Here is a 25,188-nt window from a genome sequence, read left to right on the forward strand (position 1 = left end):
TGAAGGTATGGGAAGAAAAGCTAGTACTGAAAGCTGAGAAGATTCTTGCTTTTTCCAGTTCTTCATCAAATACTGTATTAAAGCACAAACTCTAGAAAGTAAATAAAATTAAGTTTGAATAGTACTGCATCTGTAGCATTTCAGGGAGAAAAATGTGAAGGCAATCTGAGTATTTCTAGCACACTGTTAGTGCCCATTATTGTTGGATTTCCTGGATCTTATCAGTTTGTGTCACTGCTCTTGTATTCTTTTAAGAATTTGTCCAAAAAGCTTCAACAATAAAGCAAATGAAAATGAAATGCTTTGCTAGGAGACTGTAAACCAGCTATGAAGATACTGTAATACTAGCCTACTAGTGGGCAGAGGCAATCGAGGTGTTCTGGATCTGTGGGACAGTCATTGGGATTCTTGAAACGTTCTGCATACCAGATAATTTTTTAGGAAGCAAAAATGGTAATATGAAGGTTATATAAGCTTTATAAGGAAGATAAAATTGCAGCATGTAATTTTTATCACTTTTTAAAAGCCTGAAAAAATTTGTAATTTCTGATTGTTTATTCTGCACAGATTTTTATTTATATCTTTCTTTTTTCTTGGAAGATTTTATCAATAAATGGAGAACAAGTTAATGAAATCTCTAAGAAGGTGAAAGGAATTTTCTTTCAGATGTTTTTAATTATTGGAGCTAAGCTGAACTTTCATTTACATACATTTTACCCACTAAAATCAGAAAATTGAATCATGTAAATGAGAGAAAAGTTTATATTGTGTTTATTTTGTTTTAATTAAAAATGTAAAAATGTAAAAATTTGAATAAATGATGTCAAGAAAAAGTTTTTTCCTGAGCACTCAACAACCCCACTATATAAAATGTAGTGAATAGATGCAGCTCATAGTTTCCCAAGAGAGTACACATGAGCTAATAAACTCATTCTACACTTGGTCACAGAAAAGGTTATCCAAAGATTATCAAAATATTTTTGTTCTGGAAAATGCTGGGAATTTTTTAAAGATAGCTTGAGATTACATATCAGTTGTGGCTTTTTTTTTTCTTTTTTTTTTTTTAATGTTGTAGTTTTGCTGCTTTCTTGTCTGGTCACAAGAGAGTGTATTATTAATACCTTTCATTCAGTAGTTCTGAAGGGTGTTTGTCAGTTTTCATTCTCTGTAAACTAATTTGACTCCCAGCTGGGAGATATCACCGAGAGTTCCTAAAATTGTCTACTAGTAATGTATGCATAAACTATGCATTTCAGTGAAATCTGAGACCTGTGTAAGTAAGAAGGACCTCATCCTACACCCACTTCCCTTGAAGTGGTAAGAAGATCAAGTTCAAAAAACTGTATGAAATAGCAAAGTATAATATTAATGAGAAAGCTTCATTTCTGCTGTGCTTAGAATTTTTTTTTTTTTTTTAATCTTGTCATTTATTTCAATGCCGGAGTGGCAGCCTAGCAGTTTGAAAACTGCCTGCCTATGCTCAGTTGCCACAAATATTTTGGCAAGGGAATTTATTACAAAGAATGTTTGAAAAAGAAGGCAAAGTTTAAGAAAGCAGTAGAAAACAAGATAGAGAATGTTGAATATGTTCAAAATATGCACTTCTGTAGGCAATATTTGTTCTAGAAATTGTGTTCCAATTTATACTTGCTCTGTCAGGGAGCATATAGTATTACCAATGCTGAGCACTTGAGTTCTATCAAGTAGCTGAACTAAAACACACACAAATATTTGCACGTCAAAGAACTGTTTTCAGAAATCATTTAGGGTTGATGTATTTTGGAAACTTTAGGTTGAATCACTCTGTATCTGGGGAGAAAAACAAGTCAGAAGAGGCCTGTTGGTAGCCAGAAGAGAAGTACTGACATGAGCAGCAGTTACCACTGCAAAGGTCACAGCTCTGGGCACCATGGCACAAAGGGGAGAATCTGCAAACAGCCGCTCACTTAAAGCCCGGTGTGGAGGGCTCTGAATTCAGTGGGCATCGAAACAGGAACAGGCAAAATAAACATTGTGACTTTAATGCAGTGATATTTTTGTTGCCGGATATGTGTGTGACCACTCAAGTCTTGACATCTCTGAGCAGTCATGCTGCTAAACCGAATGGGATTTAAAAACTTGGCTGTCCTCTGTGTTTTCTACCTGCTGGACCTAAATCTTGGACGTTTTCTAGATCACATTTAGAAGGAGGAGGAGATTTTCCTATGCAAATCTAATAGCCAGTTCGTCAGAGTAATTCATGTGAGAGGTCCAAGGTCATCTTCCTCTTCTGCTTGATACTCAGCAGGACTTGAACCCAGGTTTCCTTCATAAATGTGAAAACAGTGAGGCTTTTGAGCCAGATTTCTTCCTCTGACTCAATTAAGATACAGTACTATTTAATACAAGGCAGAATAACAGTAGAGCAGTCTCCTCAGAAATAGACAGAGATGTTCCTCTCAACTGCCTTATACTGCAGGGTTTAGAACAGGCTTCTCAAAGGAGGTAGAGCTGAATTCAAATCTATGGGCTTTCAGAAGAAATGCTCTGAATGGAGTAAACTAACTCTAATAGAGTAGTTAAAGTCTGTGAGTGCAAAGCTGGCGTAAAAACGCTCCTTTGGTCCAGAGTTGTCAGCTAACTTTCCAAGGGAGTGTGAAATCTCCCTTCTGTGGTGTTTATTACCTAGCCTTAGGTGACCAAATTAACCTGATTCTTCCAAAGCTAACATTTCCCATCTATTACGTGGCAAATCCAGGCATGTGCTTTGGGACTTGAATTCCATTCAGCAGCAGTACCTCTGAAAGTTTAATTGTGCAGTGTTCAACTTGCATCCTTCTTGTGGCTCTAGTACAAAGGCCTTTTCTCTTGAGAGAAAGCAGTAGCATTATCTGGTATTTATTTATTTAAGGTTTTTATATTTGCTATCCAGGATAACTGACTGTATTTGGAATAAGCACCTATGAGATGGAAAGACTATGGCATTTCCAAAGGTGCTGAACACATCATTTTTCATTATTTTCACTAGCACCTATCTCATAGCTCATCACTTCTAAAATTCAGATGATAATATAAACTGTGTAATTCTGAAGTTGTAAATGCCAAAGAAATGTTGTTTATATAATCAAAGTATTATTATACAGGAAAAAAAATGTGTTTAAACAAGCCTTCTGTATTGTAGTTCCTAATCATGGTCTCAAAGCAGATATGCCTCTTCAGTTAAACTTGAAATACACCTGGAAAATATGCTGGTGGATTTTTTTCCTCTCTTAAGAATGAGTGAGCAATTTATCACTGGACAAAAGAAAGATTTTAATCACTCAGCTTTAGAGAGTTTGGTTTCTATTTTTCCATTTCAATGGGAAATATACATGCACTGTCTCCCATAACATCCTCATAGACAAGCTGAGGAAGTGTGGGCTAGATGAGTGCACAGTGAGGTGGATTGAGAACTGGCTGAATGGCAGAGCTCAGAGAGTTGTGATCAGTGGTGCAGTCTAGTTGGAGGCCTGTAGCTAGCGGTGTCCCCCAGGGGTCAGTCCTGGGTCCAGTCTTGTTTAACTTCTTCATCAGTGACCTGGATGAAGGCACAGAGTGCACCCTCAGCAAGTTTGCTGATGATACCAAACTGAGAGGAGTGGCCGATACACCAGAGGGCTGTGCTGCCATTCAGAGAGACCTGGACAGGCTGGAGAGGTGGGCGGAGAGGAACCTCATGAAGTTCAACAAAGGCAAGTGCAGGGTCCTGCACCTGGGGAGGAATAACCCCATGCACCAGTACAGGTTGGGGGTTGACCTGCTGGAAAGCAGCTCTGCGGAGAAGGACCTGGGAGTGCTGGTGGACACCAAGTTGACCATGAGGCAGCAATGTGCCCTTGTGGCCAAGAAGGCCAATGGTATCCTGGGGTGCATGAGGAAGAGTGTTGCCAGCAGGTCGAGGGAGGTGATCCTCCCCCTCTACTCAGCCCTGCTGAGGCCACATCTGGAGTACTGCGTCCAGTTCTGGGCTCCCCAGTACAAGAGGGATGTGGCACTACTGGAGCAAGTCCGGCGAAGGGCCACAAAGATGATTAGGGGACTGGAGCATCTCTCTTATGAGGAAAGGCTGAGAGAGCTTGGCCTGTTTAGCTTGGAGAAGAGAAGGCTGAGAGGAGATCTTATCAACGTGTACAAGTATCTGAAGGGAGGGTGTCAAGAGGATGGGACCAGACTCTTTTCAGTGGTGCCGAGCGACAGGACGCGAGGCAACGGGCACAAACTGAAACACAGACACTTCCATCTGAACATGAGGAAAAACTTTTTCACTGTGAGGGTGACAGAGCACTGGCACAGGTTGCCCAGAGAGGTGGTGGAGTCTCCTTCTTTGGAGATATTCAGAACCCACCTGGACGCGATCCTGTGCAACGAATGTGCTCTAGGTGACCCTGCTTGAGCAGGGGGATTGGACTAGATGATCTCCAGAGGTCCCTTCCAACCTCAACCATTCTGTGATTTTGTGATTCCTTTGCAAGTCATGGGGTCTGCTGAATCTGCATCTGAGGGCCCTTGCATAGGCACCCTCCTCTGAGGTTTCCTGTGTGAGGAAGGTGTACTGCATTGCTGGGCAATAGGGCCTGTGCGTTATTGCCACCTTTAACGACATAGTGATGGACTGAAGCTGTGCCCTGTGTATATGGCTCCAGGTAGGCTTTTATGGAAAAGTTTACATTACAGTTCAAGCCCTGTATTTTAAGTTACTTTGGCTAGACTTTGCAATGTGATGACTTTGATGAAACTGGACAGCTGCTACACTTTACCTAGGAGAATTGTCTACAGGCTTGTTTTTTGAGTAAATACTACCACCTAGCAGCGGGTAGAGTGGAGGAACTGCCCCTTCTGTGTGTGCTGTACTGGGCGCAGCCCAGTTTTCCTTGCCCAGTAACAGACCTTCCCCTTTGGGGATGGCAGCATCTTAGAAACTGCACTCATCTAAACCTGAAAAGTTCCCCACCTTAGACATTGAACTCCCTGGAACTCCTCTCAGGTAGTTGATACATTGAGCCTGTGACAGAAAACAAACCAAAACATGCCTTTTGTTTGCTATTTAAAAGTGTTCTTTGTCAAAGAGGTTTCATTTATGAACAACTCCATAATTATAACTGAGTCTGATTCTGTTAGAAAGTCCCATGCAAGTTATTTTAATTAGTGAAGGGTGTATTTGATAAAACTTTTTAGATGAAGAATTTGGGGTTTTTTTGAAGCTCTTCAGCAAGGAAGCATAGTTAAATGCTTGTGGATTTAAGGTGATAATTTGTTATGGACTTCTTGTTTAATGATATCTTAGGAAAATGAAATACTTTCCTGCCACTTCAGAGTTTATTCCTGGAATATCTCATTTAACTACAGGAAGATAATTATTGTATTACTTAAAGCTCCACTTCTTCCTTCTGCTAGCCCTTCTCCCCCACCCTTAATGTTTGAAATATATTAACTATTTTAATTACCTGGTTTTTACTCTTATTGCATTCATTCATTACTTCAAAAATGAACACTTTTCACCAACCTCGTTTTCATATGGTATTTTAGAAAATTCTCATCTTCTCAGTCTAGATGCTATCATCCATGATCTCTTCTAATTCAGTAAATGTAAATAGCTGAACAAGCAATGTTTCCAAGACTTGAAAACCAGGAAGGAAATAGGACATCCAAAGATTTCCTGTGAATACTGTGCTTTTTATGTAGAGCCAGGAATGCTTTCTATGGAAAGCAATTTTCACTAATAATTATTGTTTATAGGAATTTAAGGAGTGCGTTCAACTGCATTTGTCTTTGTCAGGAAACATCCAAGACAAAGAGAAAGTGTGATTGTATAATAAATTAATCAAATTAATTGATGGCTGTTCTGGATTGCTGAATTAATAACTTATTCTGCTTCATGACAATGGTTCTTTTACACATTTTCTGCATGTTAGTATGGTGTCCATCACAATCAGTCCTTTATATCTAATTGGGTCTCCTGAGTGCTACTGTTATGAAATTGTGTAATAGGAATAGCTGCTATGAAAAAAAAAATCAGTGGTAGGAGTGAATATCCTTATAAAGGAATAGTTTGATGTAGTTTACCTTTTTGTCTATGAAAAAAAGCAAAGTTCTACTTAATTTACCAATACTCATCTCTGTACTCGAGCCAATTCGCGTATTTTGAGACTATCAAAATGCCTTGACGTGCATATTGAAAATACATTGCTGTTAGAAAGCAATTGGGTAATTCATTACAGGAAAGCTTTAAATCATCACGTTTGTTTCTGTCCGTATCAAGTCATTTCCTATAGCCATCCTTTGAGAAAATCCGGTGCCCTGGGCCGCTGAGGAACAATCCGAGGAGGAAGTGTGCTGCCCATTGCGGCGCTGCACTGCTTCCACTCATCTTCCTGGCCTGTAAATAAAAACCCCTCTGAACAATGATAGGGCAGCAGTGAACGCAACGCGCCATGGCTGCATGTGGTGTTTTGTCAAAGAAATCCTGGGAAGTGAGTCAAACTTTATTCAGAGCTCTCGATGCTAAATTTATCGGTGAGTGTAGAGTCAGTTTGGTATTGTAGAACAGCTGGGCTTTGGTCCGCATTAAAAAGCAGTCATAGGAACCAAATTTAATGTCCTGCACCTCTCTGAAAGAACCAAAGCTGTGCTGTCAAGTGAAGTGGTATGGGGAGCTGGGGGTCAGCTTAATAAAGAGGAAAAAAAAAAGTTATGGTTTCTGTAGCAGGGGTCAGCAAAGAAAGGGACACGGAGCATTTAATCCCCATGAGGTCATTGTGGTCCCTGGGCCACCGTGCTGATGCTGACTGCAGAAAACGGATGGGGAAGCCAAGGAGTGGAGCCATGCGCACACCCGTGTGTGAGCGAGAGCAAGTGCAAGAGCCGGCGGAGGGGAGAGGGGAGATTTCTGGAGGAAAGAGAAAAAAAGAAAAAAAAAATCAAATTCAAATGAGGTGAAGTCACCAGAGCATGAATGCACTGAATGGGCAGTCTGGCTGGAGCAGCAAACAGCAAAGTGGACCTGAACAATTGGTGGATTATTTTCCATCTGGAGGGAGTGGGCTCTTACTCTCTTCAGCTGAATGACTTTATTTAGAGACAGAGCCTGGTTTTCGTTCAGTGCAGGCATTGCAATCTTCTTTGCAATGAAGTTTTAATACGCTGGGGAAAGCCAATGGTACTGCTAGCTAATGTGGGAAATAGCTTTTCTGCAGCCCCTCCGCAGTGGAGCAGCTAGCTTGGCTGCAGTGCTCTTTTAAGTGGCAGAAAGAATGCAATGTGATTGGCTCAATAGAAGGAAGCTCATTTTTTTTCTGTCTCGAATAAAGTTTTTGCACAGCCCGTACTCCATGAGAGAATTTCTGTCATGACGGCGTCCATAGGTAGGTTCTCGGTTTCCTGCTCTCCCTCTTTCTTCTGAGTTTTCCTCGGTCCGAAAATTCGCTTTGTGGGGCTTCTCTGTTTCATTGGCTGTGTTCCTAGCTTGGCGCAGGAGGCAGTGAAATGTGATCTACGCTGCGGTGCACGTCTGTCTGCGTGTGTGTGCAGTGGGGGGAAGAGAAGGGTTTTAAAAACAAAACAAAACACACACACTTTGGCAATTCAGTGGTAGAGCTCTGCAACAGTGCAGTATGCTGTACGGGCTTCCAGAGGTTGCTTGTGCAGGTTGTACTGGGCTAGTGCATGCTGTATACTTACGTGCTGGTAGCAAGCTGTGAAGAAGAAAAACGGGAAAGAATTATGCCTTGTGTGGTTATGTGGCAGTATTTGGAGTCTGCAGAGAGGTTGTGAAGCTTTACAGACAAAGATTTGGCTGTTTTGAGCTGTGGTCATTAATGGAGTGGCAGAGGGCACCAGGCAGGGCACATGAGCTTTGTGCAGCCTTTTTTCTTTGGGGGAGACTTTTTCTTTTTTTTGGAAGCAGAAGAAATGGGGACTGCCTGGAACACACATAATTGCTGACTCCATCCAAAAACTTTTTCCAGACTGATTCTTATTCTTCCCCCGAGGGGTTCCTAGCAAGGTTACAGCAGCTTTAAATTTCCTTTCAAAGGCATGAAAAATGAACTGATTTTGTAAATGCTACAAGTCTTTTCTGAATAAGGAATATCACTTACTTTTTCTGCCTTCTTGCTTAATGAGAAGAACAGTGTATTGTACCACTAGCCTTGGCAGGATAATTCAGGCAGTACTCAGAGTTGCATGTAAATTCAGGCAGTACTCAGTCACATGTTAAATGTCCTTTATTTCATACTCTAGATCTGAATTTTTCATCAAAATAAAATACAGTCTTAGAACAGGCAGCTGTTACATGATGTTTTGTGCAGGATGTACCAGGATAATTTAAAGGGCCTGATTCTTATGGCCTTAATACAAACAAATTTTCCATTCAGTCAGTAGCAGCAGATGCTTGTGTAAGGACTGGAGGGATCCACCCAGTGTAAACCCACAAAGAGGAGAGTTACTGAATCATGTATTCTTAGAATTGGATCAAGAAAACACCTAATAGCTTCACCTTTCATTCTTATGTTACACAACTTCAAACAACACTAAAAATTAACTGAATTTGTTCTTAGCAGTTTCAATTCCATATTTTTAAAAGCAGGTTCTGAAAATCAGTTCTTCTTTTTTGGGTTTCTAACTTCTAAAATGAAAATGGTTTAGGTATCCTACTCCAGAACTAAAAAACAGCCCTCATTTTTGGCATTCAGACTGCAGTGAGCTGTGTTCAGCCATTTATTACAAGCAAGTGATCCCATTAAAGTGAACAGGTTGAATGGAGTCACATTTGGGCAGAATTTCTCTGACAGGCTCCAGCAGAGGGGCAGGGCCATAGTGTGACATTTGGCATAAGGTCCAAATGTCAGTTTGGTTGCTTCCACTCTTCAGACAAAGTACATACTCCTTGGACATCAAAAACTGCATCCTTGGGTCTCTCTGGGCTGCTGCAGGCACCTGGGAACTGGATTGAGAGAGGAAAAGGGGAGTTCAAACTCCCAGTCACTGTTCCCAGCTTTAGGTCGCTATCCCTCTTTCCACCCCAGGAAGAGTAGATAGGATCATACTGTGAAGTTGAAGATGTCGCTCATGAGCCTTGGTTCTCATCTTCTGGGATGGCAGGTCACTCCCGAGCTCAGTCCCTCCTTTGCTCAGTGTACTTGCTCTGCTTTTGTCCTCCCTTTGCATTGTCTTTGCAGTGGGTCTCAGTAGACATAAAGAGTTGAATTTCTTTTCATTTTAGCAGAGATGATCCAGACCTGCATCTCCCATGTCTCAAGCAATTTCAGTAACTAATGAAGTTTGAAGCACAGGGCAGACATTTTCCTCTTTCCCCTTTCTTGAAGTCTGCTGAGTCTTTGAGAGCATTCTGTCTGAAAAATTACAATTTTTCATTTTGAAGATAACAGTACATGTCCCATTCTTAAACTTTTTTCCCTAAAAGTATTGCAGTTTAACTTTACACTTTGATGAGAATTGTTGTATGAGCTAATGTGAATATCTGAAATTTCAGTATGAGATAAGCCAGGATAAGAATGGAATTGGCTATCTCTAATGGTACTTAACTATTTTGCTGTGAACATCTAGTGCAGGCATGTTAATAATTATATTCTATTTGTTTTGTTGGATTTGTTTTTGTTCATCACTGCTCAAATAGGAATGATCTGCTTTTACTTAAAAGAACAGTACTAGTGCTCTTGTTTATGCATTATGGACTGACAGCTGTATTAGTGGCTCTCTTCTAAAGAAGGGTGGTTTAATAAACACCACGTCTGATGTCTGCATGTGACCTGGATGACTGGAGGAGATGCCTTAACAGCTGACTTGCATTCCTAAGACAGCAAAGCTGTGCTTAAAGTCAATAGCACAGCATTTGCAAGATCTTTTAAAATACATGAGAAGACATGTGTGACAGATTGCTTCAGCCTCTGGGGAAGGTTCTTTTTTTCTGGTACTATTTGGGGAAATAAAACTGAAATAAGCATAAAACTACTTCAGAAAAGTGTGATATGGCTCCTACTGCTTTAAAGATGATGAATTCCAAGTTCCATTCAGCAAATATGACTTACTTATATATTTGACATTTTTGAATGAATCTATGATAATGGTGTGTCTAAATTGTGACTTCAAAGTTAAACAGGATAAGGGTAGTTTATTGTCTGTCAGTCGGATGTTTGTTAGAAAAGCTGTATTGTAAGATCTTCAGGGCAGGGACTGTGGGTGGGCACATGGTGGGGAAAGTGGGGTCTGGTAAATCATCCTTTTGATATTATTCATCCCTGTGCAGATAGAGGCTGAGGGTAAGTGCAATTAATTCCCTGATGCAGAGGTTGCCTGGAGATAAGCAGACCCCTGGCACAGCTTCAGAGGCTGCATTTGTTTGTTTCTGGCTGGAGCCTCTGTGGACCATCCTGGGAGCTTGAAATTGCTGGGCCGTAGGAATGTCCCAGTGTGCACCCACTTGTGTACTGAGTCTTCCCAGGCCAGAGTCTCCTGTGGAGGTGGCGTTAAGCCAGCCTTGCTCACCTTCTGCCTGCTGGGGAGGGCCACTTTGCCAAGGATATTTCCTCAAGGGGCAGTGTGTGTGATTTACAGCACTCTTTAGGCATAAGGCAAGAATGGATTTTCTGTCTTTAAATACAGTTGGAAGGCTCCCAAAACACAGTGAGCACTTCTAAACACACATGATAAATAATTGCATGAAGTTAGAAGCCTTCAAAACAGCAGGGTAACTTATCTTTAATTACTAGCAGTTTGGGTTCAGACTAACTGCTGAACATCTTATTTATTCCACCAAAGACATGTCTCTGTTGGGGAGATTCTTTACTGTCTCTCCAGATTTGCAGTTTTATTTCCCAGATTGCTAGCCACCATTGCTGTGTTTTCTGTAAGAGCCAAGCACACAACAGATGTTCTACTGAGTTCCTTGTCAGTACTGTTTAATGAGGCATCCAAAGCAGGCCCTCCTAGTATGGAGAGGTTAGTGTGTGGATACTAGTGCCATCACCTTCATTGCTTTGCTCGTTCTCCAGGTTCGTCCCGCTTGGCTTGGTTGCTTACAAAAGGGAGTTGATCCACTCAAACAGGGTTGAACAGAATCTCCAAACAGTAGTAGCTTTGTCTTTTCTTTCACAGGCATGAATGATGGTTTGGAAAAGGGAAAAAAAAACCCTGCTTTATTATGTTTTTAATCTTTTATGTAGGAATTGGAATCTGATTGCTAGTGGTTGCTTTTTGAAAAGTGGGGGAAAGATACTTTAAAAACAACTGCCCCAGGGATGATGAGCGTTTTAGGCTTGTGACATGTTCTCCCTATGAAAGAAAGTAGGCAGCTGTGAAGAAGGGTTTATGGAAATGCATAAAAGCAAGCAGATTCCGGGGCAAAAGAGAACTGTCCCTGTTCCATCCATACCAAAAACAAACAAGCAAATCACTACTTTATTCCTTTACAACATATCCTCTGCTCTGATAGCGCATTAGACTTTTCTGCACAGCAAAGAAATTAGTGTTATGATAGAAAGATAGAAATGCTGGTTGGAAGGGGCCTCTGGGGGGATCTGTAGTCCAACCTGTTGCTCAAAACAGAACTACTGGATCTGGCTTTGTCTGAGTCATGAAAAACCCTACTGATGGAGGTTCCACCACCTCTCTGGTTAACCTCATTCAGAGCTGAACTACCCCTTAGTGACAAGTTTTTTCTGATGTCCAGTGTGCACTTACAAGCCTGAAGGGCTGTTACCCTTTTTATATCATCTGTCACTACTGAGAAGAGTTTGGCTGTCATCTTCTAACTCCCTCTTCTAGTAGTTGTAGGCTGCTTTTAGATTCCCCTCTTAGTTGCTTCTTCTCCAGACTAGACAAGCCCAGCTCTCTCATCCTCTCCTTGTAGGCCATGTGCTGTAGGCCTTGGTAATCTTCCACTGGACCATCTCCAGTTTCTCATGTTCTTCTTGAACTGTGGGCCCAAAACTGGACATAATATTCCCAGTGCAGCTTCACCAGACCTAGTACAGAGGGGTAATAATTTCCTTTGGTCTGCTAGCCATGCTCCTCTTGATGTAGCCTGGTATGCAGTATACCTTATTTGTGATGAGAGCAAACTGATGACTGTCATTCAGCTTGATATGTATTGTAACCACCAGATCCTTTTCAGCAGGGCTGCTTCTCAGCAGTTGGCTCCCAGCCTATACTGTAGCAAGACATCGTTCTGCCCCAGGTGCAAAGATTTGTATCTCATGTTGAACTTGATGAGATTTCTGTTAGTCCAGTCCTCAAGTTCATCAAGGCTCCTCTTACAATTCAGTGTGGGAACCACCCCCCTAATTTAGTATCATCCACAAATTTGCTGACAGTGCATTGCCTCCTCATCCAGGTCATTCATGCAGATACTGAACAATTTAGGGCCTGTTACCAAACACTGGGGTACTCTGCTTCTTACTGTCCAGAAACTGGACGTCAGGTCATTAGTTATAATCCTTTGAGCCCAGCAATCCAGCCAATTTTCAGCCCATTTTTCTAGGCCGTGATTCCTCAGCTTCTGAGTGAGAAAGCTGTGGGAGGCACCATTAAAAGCCCTTTTTAAGGTCAAGGTGTACAACATCATTGCACTCACCTCGTATAAGTGGCCACTCATTTCATCGTAGAAGCAATTGTTTGATCAAGTGTGATTTGCCCTTGTTAAATCCATTCTTCATCACCTTCTTGTTCTTCATGGTCTTCCCAGGCATTGGGGTGAGGCTGACCAGCCTACAGTTCCTGTATCCTCCTTATTGCCATTCTTAAAGATGAGCTTAATATTATCATGTTTCCAGTTATCAGTGTGGTTCAGTGAAGCAGAAGCATTGCCATAGACATTACCCCTTGTTTTAAGTTCTTAGATTTTCTTAAAAAAAATTAAAAATGTCGATTTCCAGATTTCTTGTGAATTAGTAATATTCAGTTGGGGGAAGGGAAGTTCATCTAAGCAAAACAAGGTCTTTATATTCTGCTTGATATTCCTTTGGTTTTGAAGTCTAAGATGAAGTGAAAAGTGAAAATGAGAAAAGAAGATAAAAACTGTTAATATTTTTAGATTATTTATTTTTTATACATCATTTAAACTATAGAGTTGAAGAAATACTGGGAAAAATTGGGGTTCTGTTGTCATATCCAAAGGGACTACTTTTATAGTATATAATCTGGTTCATTTTTAAAATCTACTTTTGGAAATTTACAGATTTGCATGAAAATTCAGTGTTTCTTTGCTTGAGGTTTTTGGGGAGCTGGAGGGAAAAAGTAAGTTAACGACGACAGAAATTATCTCAGTCTACAGGTTCTTATGTGGAAAGCATCTTAACAGATACCTGTTTTCTAAAGCATTTAAAAACCCCAAATCTATTTTGTCAAAAATGCAGAGAGCATAAAGCAATTAACTAAATTTTTGAGGACAATGAACAGGAAGGTGCTTTGTTGCTGCTTGGGCTTGTTAGGGTTTTTGCTTTCAATGTGAATGGCTTGCTTCAGCTTACTTGTGTTTAACTCTTCTCAAACAAAAGAAATAGTAATACAGTAAATTGGCCATTGTTCTCAAGGCTCTTAGACATGTTTGAAACACTTGAGAATAATTATGGAAGTTGGCTGGCAACAGCATTGAGTCCTGGATGAAAGGTGGAACAACTTATGTTGGAAAGGATAGTGTATGCTGTGCAAAAGAGATAATAAAGCTATTCTCTGGCAGTTGAAATTGTAAAAGGCAAGATCTTAAGCATCTTTCATTGAGGCCAGTTGGTCACATTTCATGTGTTTGTCACCGAAATCATAACATGTTCAGTGCAAAGGAAAGAACAATGGGTCCAGAGTTGATAGTTTTTATGCAAAGAATTAATGTGGTTCACTTTATTGTTGTGAAATTGAAAGCAGAATATAATAAGCATAAATCAGCAAAGTTCCAGTAAAGTCAATAGTTTGCAGACCAGTTGAACGCAAGAGAGAGTTTCAGCATTACCTCGGTCTATTTTATTAATTTTGACAGCTTAGCGTTTGGAAGAGCAGAAAAATAGGCAGTGAAAGAGAAGATGGCTCCTGCTGCAGAACCTTACAATCTTAACAGATTTGGAAAGGTGTTAGCTTGTAAATGGGTTTAAGTGGGCCATCTTGCTATCTCTTATTTCCGTATGCAGGGTTTTTAATTTTGGTCTTCCCTGGGAGCTTTGTAGAGCTTCCCAGAAAGGAAGGCTTGCCAGTTCTGTTCTTAGCACTCTGTCAGCCCTTGGAGGAACACTTTTTCTGGGGAATGAAATCCTTTTGTCATGAATTTACCGTTTCCAGGGTTTCTGGCTTTCCATAGTAACATGAGCCTCTGCTACCCCATACTCAAACTGTGTGGTTACAATTGTGCACTCCTTTTCACTTCAGTCCAGTTTGCTGTCTCTGAACTTTGCATCAGTACCTGTCCTCCCCTGAAATTCTTTCTTGATCCAGTTTCTTCTTTGAAACTGTAATTTTGCAAATACTCTTTCTCTTAACAAGGGAAATCCTTCACTGAAACATTAGCAAAATATGTGAGATCTTAGAAGAGCTAAAATTGGGCCTATTGTGTATCTCTACCTGTGTACTTTACACTTTGGTGGTTTTGCTTTCATTGATTGTTCTTTTTCTCCGTTCTTCTGCATGACTTTGGGCATTGGGCCTTGATCTAAAAGGGAACTTACTACAGGTAGATTGCCTGAATGCCCGATTTTCTTCCCTTTGGTACACCAAAACTTCCTTACAATTCCTCTTTTTTGGTTTTCCCTGATAAAGGTCTCTCTTCTTTTTCTTTTCGTAGATTCTAAGATTCAAAAAGAAACTTTTCTAAACAAGCTTCTTTCATAAAATGTACCTAAGTTTATTATCCTGTATGTTTTGCCTTACTGATACACTTCAAGCCATGGAGCATTCACTGTGTCTTTAGATAATTTGTTCTGATGTTTAATACTAAAGGCTAGCATAGTCTTCCATTTTTGGATCCTTGCTCTACATTTCCTTGTACATATCATGCCTCAGCTCTGACCTGAGCCTAAATTTTCCGCAAGAAATTCAGGTGGGTGGTGGAGTAACTTGCTTAATAAGAAATCAAAATGAATCTCGGAAATGGGAAGTGGCCATCTTCTAACCTGTTGTTTCCTGGAAAAAATACAGTTGTCCCAGCAGGGATTCTTGTCATAGAAACTCTTCCAGTTGCCCAGGTGTGGGGAAGAGAGAGTGAAGCCTATCACCCCCGTAGCTCCTCGCTCTCTGCCCATCTCCATATGGTAGTGGTTCAGCTCAGCATTGCAGAGTTCACTTTGGCAGTGCCAGTTGGGAGCTGGAGCCAGCTGGGTGGCAAGCTGCAAAGTGACATGGAGTTTGTGCTAAACACTGGGGCGTATTGTGCTCTTTTCCCAGACATGTTTCAAAGGGAAGAGGAAGGTCTTGCGAATGCGTGTCTGGTAACAGGAGGAGCCCTGGGAGAACAACAAATACCAGATTCATAGAATGTGGCCTTTTTGCTGGGGAGGAAAAGTTGTTGTTGTTACTCTTAGTGAAATGCAAGCTTCCAAAAAAAAAAATTACTTTTACAAGGGACAGAGAAAATCCAGTGTAACTCTTCTGTTACACTCTTTAGTGTTCTCAGTTCTGTCTTTGTGGATGAGTTTGTCAGGAAATCTGTCTAAAGGAATGGATTTGTCAGCTTGAATATGAAAAGTGAAAGATGAAAGCTGAGGAACCCGTTTCCATGTGCAGTCTAAATGAGGCTATTGAGATGGGGAATATTTTGGAGATATATCTGATGTGACTTCTTGTCAGCCTTTCATTAGGCTGTATTTTTATGTCATTGCTGAAGCAAGCCGTCAAAGGATGAATCAAGAAATAGAAATGACTGCCAAATTTGGAAGTATCACAGGAAGTTTCTTATCCTTCTGTTGCACTTTAAAACTGCTCATAGTCCAGTTATTTTGGCTTGTTTTAGTATGGCTTGTTTTAGTATGGTATGCTTTTCGGTGTCCATTCAGCTTTTAGGTTACCCTTAGAGAGTGTGGGGGAGGCCAGCTGAGGTTTGGGGGAGCTGAACAGTGACTTAGAGCTCCCTTTCCCCGAAAGGAATAACTGAGGATCTCAATGGGAGTTTTCAAGCTCTTGGAAAGCAGGTTGGAAGATGCTGGTTCTGTCACCTTCTTGCAGATAGGACCAAGGCATAGACTTAGCAGATGTCTGCAGCTAGAAGTGCTAGTGCTTTGCAGCAAACAAATACCCTGGGAGTCCCACTATGCATTCAAAAATCTCCTAGAAGATATAAGATTGCACAGACTTATGATTCCATGAGATAAAGGGTTAAAAGCTGACATGGCAAGTGTGGACTCTGTATCAGACAATAGAGAGGACATAGCTGAAATATTCAGCAAGCTTGTTTTTAATTGAAATATAAACAAAGCTGCTTTCATGGGAAGTGCCTTTCAGATGCACTTGTTTCTGGCCTGGGAATAGTTGTATAGAGTTTGCATTCTTTCTGCAGATTACAAGCCTTGCTCCCTGCAGCCTTTCACTCTTATTTTAATCTCTTACACCTGTGAAAATTGAGTATAAAAAGAAATGCTGCTTCTATTGGCATGACAGCGGTCCTTCTTTCACGTGATGTTCAGTGTTGTAAAGATAACAAAAACAATCCAAGGCCTACAACAGGGGAGAAGCAAGTCTTGGTTCATGTCTTTGAACAAGGGCTGTTATTAGTTTGAGGGGGAGGGAGAGGTCTTTGTTATGTAAAAATGCTTTAGATTAGCTCTTATGCGCATAGCTGAGATTGCATAAGAGTGGGACAAGCTTTTAAATTATTTCAGGAGGAATTCCCCTCCCCTTTCTCCCCCCAGCTTCTGTGTAACTGGATCCCAGTGACTCCCTTACGTAGTCTTATATCAAGGGAACGGGGGGGGGGGGGCAGAAGCACGTAAATGAACGATCATGTGGGGTTACACCTTCCATCATTATTCCCATGCCTGTAAGGAATGCATTAGCCTCACCCATAGAGCAGCAGCAGCAGCATCCCAGGCTGCAGTATAATTGGGAGGCATCCACAGGTTCTTGTGCAGAGATGAGACTATAACTCTTAAGATATTTTGTCTTACAGATGCTGCACTCAGTAGATCTATCTGCTTTTAGCCTAGGGAAAGTTACATTCTTTGGGTGGCTCTAGTGGTCATCAGACATGCAATATTTGAGCAAACCGCCTTCAACTGATCAGCTTTTTCTCAGATAATAATTAAGATAATGTATTATTACTTTACTATAATACTAAAGTATTATTACTTTACCGTATTTTGAAATCATTGCTGAAGGCTTTAACATCGATCTTAAAATTCTTGGGTAAACAAGCACCACTGATTTCAGTAGGAGTGTGGCCTAAATCATGGGTTGATACAGGCAGCTGTGTTCTGTGTTTGCACCAGTATGAGCATGACTGTAATACATCTGCTCTGTTAGATGGATATCGATTCAGACTTTGCTAGCTCTTCCCCACCATGCACGCTTCTGCAGTATTTCCTTAGCGTTTGCTTTAAAGGCTAGTATGGGTATGATTAAAATAAAATGATGGATATTTTAAAAGCTTGTTAGCTTTCTAATACTTTCTTCATCCTGTTAAATGGTTTCTCTATACGGTATGTGTGCTATGTGAGGAATTCAAATAGTCTTCAGTCAGAGCACTGATTTGCAGATTTTCTTATCTCAGGCATTTCTTTTAAGTACCTCACACCCTCTCCATTCAGGCCAGGTTCTGCCATGAATTGAAGGGAAAGAAAGATTAATTTAGACTTGTTTCAGTGGAGCTCACAGAAATAGTGAGAACCTTTCTCCTTTTTACAGCATTAAAAAGGCTTCCTTATGGAAAATATGTGTTAAAATCACCTTAACTTTTTCCAGAGCTGGAGTTGTTCCCTAGCTCTCTTGTGGTTTTTTTTTCCCTTTCTCCATTCAAGAGACAGTAATTAGATGCTGTTTCATCTGTAATCTCCTTATTTAGGTTCCCGTCTTGCAAGAGTTTAGGTCAATGGAACTATTCATGTGTATGAAGCTATTCAGATGCTTAAGCATTTGCAAGATTATAGTGCATGGCCTTGTCTATGGTAGAAAATTGTGCAGTTAAACCTGGGTTTATCTGGACAGTTTTTGTATTGCTTTAGACTGTACTAGTCTAAAATAGCCATAATTAAATCGAATCCACATTTGAGCTTGGCTAGTCATAACAATGGGACTATAAAGAAAGGGAGTAAACTGTTCTATTATCAAGCTCTTTAATAATTGCATCCACATTATTCCTCATCCAAGTACATCCCATTTTAATGATTTCCCATAGTATCTATGGCCACTATAATTAAATTGCACATAGTTTGGACTTAAATCAATTTAGCAACCAGTTGCACCAAAGCTGTTTACGAGCTGTTGTTTATTTATTTATTTGTCTGCATGATGTGAACAAAGGACACTTGAAATCTGCATGGCTGTGCTGGTAACTAAACCCATATTTTTTCTGTCCTCATCAGCTGCCTTTGAAACCCAGTTCTGTCCTTACATGAGCAGGATTCTACAGCTATACCAAGAGAAACAATTAACATTTCAGTTTCCTATCACTTTGGTATTTACGTGCATACTGCCTGAATAGGAGATCTTTTTATGTGTACGGTTATGTATGAAACTTGATTAGACATATCTGTCTTACACTGTGGACTGAGGAATGCAGAAGAATTTTAAATAGACTTGTCTGTTCCCATCTTTCAGGCTAGAGAACACACCCTGGAGAACTGATCAAATGGTTTGGTGCAATTTTGTAATCTTGATCCCTTCTGCTGTTTGTTCTCCTGTGGATATTTTCAGCAGTCAATGTAATGTTGTGAAATAAATTGTAACTGCTCAAAAATGGAAACATTCTTCTGTATACTCCTACTAAGAGAAGGAGAACAGGTCATTCTGTAAAAATGTGAATTTTTTAATGTGTCTTTTATTTCATTTCCTTTGCTGCAGAATCGCGAGGTTACACAGAAGCCCTTAACCACTCTATTGTGATGTCTGACAGCACCATGGGCACTAACCCTGCTTTGCTGAGGGCCAACATGCAGCCGGATCCCGCCTTTCAGCGCGCTTTTGCATCTTCGTGTACTGTTTCAAGTAACAGTTCTGTCCCAGGGGGAGAAAGGTAGGAACTGATTCTCCTGCCTATTGTTTAGTTCTCATAACTCTCATTTCCAGCTGAGATGTTATGCTTGCATCTTCATTGCAGAGCGTTTGGTCAAGGGCTTTGACTTTGGTTGTGACACTTGATGATGATGTTGCCCACCAGCTGGAAGTTGCCGCATACACAAATATCAGTTATATATCTGAGAAACATTTTGAGCTTTGAAAATAAATGGGGACACAAAATTAAACAGGAGTTCATAGTTAAGGTACAGGCTCATACATATTTTCCTGAGTGCTTAACCAGCTTCTTTAATGCTTTACTGAAAAGTATCTTGTGAAATTTCACATGGAAATAAGTTGTTTCATAAGAAATCTAAGTATGTATTTTAGAGAGAGGGAGCACTCTGCTCATTGTAGTAAATGCGTTTATAGTCAGTGAAATATCAGGGGATTTGTTCCTGGTGGTGAACAGCTGGCTTCCCTTCACCTGCCCAACAAGCTGAGAGATTTTATTATTTCCTGTTTGTATTGCCATAAACATGTAGGGCTCTGAACCAGAGCTTGAAAAGTATAAATTTACAGAATACCCCTTGTCACAAGAATCTTACAATTTGAGTTTAAGAGGAGAGCAGGAAACACAGCAAACAGACAGGGGATCCCAGGTAACTATTAGAAGATTCAGAAGAGCATGGCAGTCAGTGGTACTAGTCATTAGCTATTCCCTATTATTATTTACCTATTCAGTAAAGGTTTTCCTAGGGGAACAGATGAGGTTGATGATTACAGCTGGTCACTGGGTTTCCTCCTGCAAGGGCAGATCCCCTCTCCAGCATTCCTTTATGTCTAATTATCCCATCATTATTCATCGACAATTGGCTGCTTTTTCAAAGTAAGTGTTTGGAAGGAATCTTGTTAGTTGATGTGTCAAACTCTCAGTAAGGACCTAAACAAACAATGTCGATTCCTCTTCCCATTTCTTTTCCCATCTAACTGGTTTCATTTTCTGTAAGTGCTTGGACTGTAAAAGATGTTGTTATTTTGTGATTATGAATGTGAATCACAATCCCCTAAACAAAATATATTAGGAGTATTTTCTGAGGCGGACCTGTATACAACATTTCATTATAAATGGATAGAGTTAAGAGCTCAGCATCCAACAATGCAGTAATTATCAAGTTTACATTCCTACTTTAAACTTTCTCTTGAAAGATTTGTTTCCTTCTTGCTAAATACTTTTTTTTCCTGTTGTTTTTCATTTCATCTAGCAGATAGCTGCAGCTGCTTTTTTTTTTCCCCCCGAATGATATTTTCTTCTCTGTGCTTCCCTTCCATTTTTATGGTCCTTCTACTTTGATATGTTCAAATCTACTGATATCCATTTCCACAGTTCCCTTTGAATTATAAATCTTTTCTTTCTATTTTTTTCTCTCTCAAGTCAGCTCTTTCCCTTTGTATCCCACAATGGGTCTCACATTACAGAAATCTCACAATCTCTCTTCATAACCCCTTCTCCTCCCTACATCAGATCCTGCTGGTAATGTTTTCCAGCCATGATCTAAGGGCATTTCTCTTTCAGAAGGAAGGAGCTGATTTGGTCAGAAGCTTAGCACGTCTTGGTTAGAAGGATATTTATTGTGCATTTGGGCAGGTGGAACTGTTAACCAACTGAAAAATCTGATGCCTGCTGTTGCAGTGTTTAATTCTGTCAGTCAAAAAGAGGCTTGGAAAAGTCAGTGTTTCTGGAAGCATCTATCGCCTTGTGTTTTGTTTTTCTCCCATGTACATAAATTAACCACTGGACCTGCCTCCCTTCCTTTTTTAATGTAAATTATATTAGAAAGGGACCTGGCCTAAGAGTTGGGTCTTTTGGACTGTGTTCTTACCATAATTACTTATTTATTGTATGATGGTGCACAGTTCCCTCCTCAGCCTATTACTCAGTTTGTTTTCTTTCAAAATGATCACAATGAGATTCTGCATGTAAGAAATGCTGTGGCAGTGTCGGTATTACTCCGTAAACCTCTGCCTTTGATGGCAACCTGGGCTCAAGAAATTCTTGGGTGGGCCTCCCACTGCTCCTTTCCAGCCAGCCCTGCAGCTCACTATGGATATAGATCTCCAGGACCACTGCCTATGGGGCAGTGCTGTGAGCAGAATCACTGAATTGATTCATATTAAAATACCTCCAAAAAGGGAGGGAGGAAGAGTGTTTTTAACTGTGATCAATGTGATGGTCTGCTTTACAGTGCAAACTCAGAACCACTGGTGTGAGCATGGCTGGGTGGAGGGGCAGATGAGGCAGAAAGGGATGAGCTCCATTGCAGCATGGGTGGTCACAGTGGGGCAGGAATTTCTTCAGCCAGCTACATCACCAAATCCCGCATGTTGTCAAATGCCACCCAAAGGTACTGGCTTGAGTAAGGTGACTTACTGCCTTCAGTGATGATTGCAGTATGGGTTATACACTGACATTTTAAGGAAATGATTTGGCTGTTGTTTTATTTCTGTGTTTGATTTTTGGGTTTTTTGACAGCTCTTCTGCAACAGATTGTCCTTGGCTTGAAAGCAGCCCTAAATCTTCCCCGGCACTCCAACTTTCAATGGGAAACAGCAGGCCAGCAGGAAGTTACCTTGTGCCTTCCAAATTTTCAAACCCTGTGCAAGATGGTTCTCTCTTGTCTCATTTCCAAACCCCAGGACTGCAAGCGGTCACCCTGAGCAGCCGGGAGAATTCACCAGCAGAGCAGCAGCAAGAGCCTGCTGTCAACAGCAGCGCCCAGGCCTACCTCAACTACGGTGGGAGCAACGTGGGCAGCAGCTCCCCCCGAGAGGAGAAGCAAGCTACTTTCAGGGCCAACACTAGCCTCTCTCCTAAAGCCGTGAGCTTGTCAGTGGCAAGTGCAGAGGACAACGGCTTTTTGCCGTACAACTTTCTTACAGCAGCCTCTGGACACAATGGTCAGAACAGCATGGTTCAGCAGCACCATGGAGGGAACCTGCACTCTCAGCCACCTCTTCCAGAGAAAAAGAGGTCCTCTGAAGGAGACCGTTCCTTTGCCTCCATCTCACCCTCTTCAAGTGGCTTCTCTAGCCCCCACAGTGGAAGCACAATCAGCATCCCCTTCCCAAATGTCCTTCCAGATTTCTCAAAAGTTTTAAGCACTTCCCCATTGCCAGGTAGGTTTTACATCAGAGAAATGTGCAATATATTAGAGTTTGTCTGGGATTATGAAAAGCATTTTGGGGAATTTTTAAAATGGGGAGGAAAAGAAAAAGAAAAAAAAAAGAAATGGAATGAAAATGGCAGGGAGGACTTGAATGTTTGCAGTAAGAGGCGCCAGTTCACTGGCTTTAGATGTATCCATTCTGAGGACAAAACTGCAAAGATTTTTCTGCACTTCACTAGATGTCGGCCAAGGGCAACCCTCCCTCTCAGCTGCCAAGCCACAAGCAAGCAGTGTGCAATCGAACTTCTCTTAATAAAGGCTGACTTCTTCCTGAATCTTTGCTAGACTCATGTCAAGAACTGTTAAAAATGTAGCTGGGGTCATCTAGTATGTATTCATTGAGCCCCACTGAAAAGCTTTGTAGTTAATATAGTTTTATTAAGGTAGGAAGATTTTTTATATTTTATAGCTGTGGCAAAATGAAACTTTAAGAGGGCTTGCAGAGTCATAGACAATATATGGTATTACATTTGTTGGTTCTAAGACAGTTCAGAGCTTCTCTAGACTGTCCTTTTAACTGTGAGTTTATAAAGTAATTAACGTGGTTGGAAATGGGAAAGAAAAGCAAAAAATGCCATGTGTATTTAGAATATTTCTTGATTTTTTTTCCCCCTTTTATTTCACAGAAAACACAACTGATAAACATGTGACTGTAAAATTTGTCCAGGACACTTCCAAGTTTTGGTATAAGCCAGATATTTCAAGAGAACAAGGTATACCAATTGATGTATATTTTGGGGGTATTCACTAACAGAAAGGCTGGTTGGTGAATCCTTCTTAAAAACTTCTTTGATGCCTACCTGATGTCTAAAAAAAGTGCAAAACCTAACTTGGTCTTAGCCCTACAAGGACAAGAGCCAACCTTACTAACTTATTTTGGCCAAAGACTGAATTTGAGGATATAGGGCAGTTGAGTAGTCCTAAAAATAAGTCATGTTAATCAGACAAATTATTAGCCTTACCGAACTAACCACAAAATAATTTAAATCTGCCTGGGGTAGCTGCAGAAAGTTTGATTTACTAAAAAGCTGGTTTGTCTGTTGCCTCCTCACAGCAGTGGAAGTCATTTTAATGTATGCTGAAAGAAAAAGGAGATTAGGCAAGCAGAAAATGCTCTATTAATGCAGACCTATGTTATGCTGAGTCTTCAGCAGCTTGCCTGGCAGAACTGTTTTGGCCTCCAGGTCTTGGAAAGGCAGGTATGCATGAAGCAATACCAAACAACAGGCTGGTCTCAAAAACCTTTTGGGTACAAAACATGCTGCTCTGGCATGAGCTCAGCCATGTGTATTTTCCTGCGTAGATAAGTTGAGAGGTGTTAAATATCAGAGTATTTCATTAGCTAGAACTCAGCATAAAAGCATATGTATCTACTAGTCATTCTGTAGGCTGTGTTTCATTGTCAGGTGCAAGTGAGCTACGTTATTTCTAAAGGTCACAAAATAATACTCCCATAGAATAACATCTGTATGATGTGCTAAACAGATATAATACATCTGTATGTAGATGTATTATCAAGTGAGATTGAGAAAGCTTTTATTACATATGTGGAAATGTGTACATACGCACTTACTCTTTGTCCCTGCACTAACAGATAAATAAACCTTGCTGGGTGCTTTGCAAATACAATTGGTCTGACAGTCCTTGTGCCTGTATTGTAAGAGTCAACTATACTGGATTGTGTTTAATGGGTTATGACAAGATTTTAAACAGGGACTCTTAAAATGTGGTTGTTGAAAAGGAAACATCATAAAGCGTAGTTCTGCGTTTCGAAGGGAATTCATCCTGTCAAGTTTGAACTGGAACCAAAATAGCCTTCAGCTATTGGCAAATGATGAATTGCTGTGTCTGTCTAGTGCATAGTTTCTCAAACTGTGAGGATGCCTCTTATAGTGTAGTGATAAATATGAGCACAAGGGAAGAGAAGGTCATAGAAAACAGATTATTTATTCATCTTTGGATGGTGTTTTACTGGTCGTTTCACTCCAGTCTTCCCCTTGTGTACTCCCCGACCCAGAGGGAGCACTAAGGGTTTAAATGTGCAAAGGAAGTTTCCTGACTTGATGCAAGTCCAAAGAGGGGAATAGATCATAAAGGAAGATTAAACCTAGCATGCTGCTGCTTGAAAGAAGAATATTCTTCCCAACATTTTAGTATGCCTTTTTCACCCAACCAAGTAAAATCCCTCTTTACAAAGTGCTTTAAATGCTGTTGCTGGGGAGAGGGAGTACATGTTTGTTTGTTTGTTTGTTTTCCCCCTTCACTTAATGGACTGCTTGTGTGACAAATGATTCCTGCTCCCTTGCAGATTTAGACATGTTATGCAAGTTCTGCTGAATTGCAGGATTTTATATATTCCTCCTCCTCCCTTTTGTATGTGATAGGTTGCTGTACAAATAGTTGTTTTCTTCCCTTCACCATCTTACGGAAGAATAGAGCAGACTGTACATGCACTTGCTCTACTCACTCAAACAGGTTACCAGACAATTGTGTCTGTATTTTCCTCATTTTCTGTTGTTATTTGTTTTTCATGAAAAAAAAAATCACAGGTGCATATCTGTATATATGTTTATGATGTAATCATTGCTCAGGCCTTGTAAAATGTGGCTTCATGCCCAAAATATGCAACTTCCTTGTTCCGTGTATACAGACAGCTAAGGACTCTAGGGTCAGATTTGGGCTTTTGCTGGGGTTTCTTTGAAGGCTTGCTGATCATCAGAAATTCTGGAAACAACCAAAAGTACTTTCAGAATGTTTAAGGAGTGGGGGGGGGGGGAAGAGATAATGAAACTTACTAAAGTTA

General features: G+C 40.6%; 1 protein-coding gene across 11 annotated transcripts in view; it reads left to right on the forward strand.

Annotated features, from left to right (window-relative positions):
• Positions 1 to 25,188, forward strand: part of TNS3 (tensin 3) — a 332,367-nt gene that overhangs the window by 289,193 nt on the left and 17,986 nt on the right. For all 11 annotated transcript variants that reach the window (XM_067291189.1, XM_067291185.1, XM_067291188.1 and 8 more), the window contains 3 exons: positions 19,006 to 19,177; positions 21,692 to 22,335; positions 23,012 to 23,098. In XM_067291189.1, the coding sequence (XP_067147290.1) occupies positions 19,006 to 19,177; positions 21,692 to 22,335; positions 23,012 to 23,098 (903 nt within the window). The remainder of the gene's footprint in view (positions 1 to 19,005; positions 19,178 to 21,691; positions 22,336 to 23,011; positions 23,099 to 25,188) is intronic.

Source organism: Apteryx mantelli, chromosome 2, assembly GCF_036417845.1.
Source record: "Apteryx mantelli isolate bAptMan1 chromosome 2, bAptMan1.hap1, whole genome shotgun sequence".
Lineage (NCBI taxonomy): Eukaryota > Metazoa > Chordata > Aves > Apterygiformes > Apterygidae > Apteryx > Apteryx mantelli.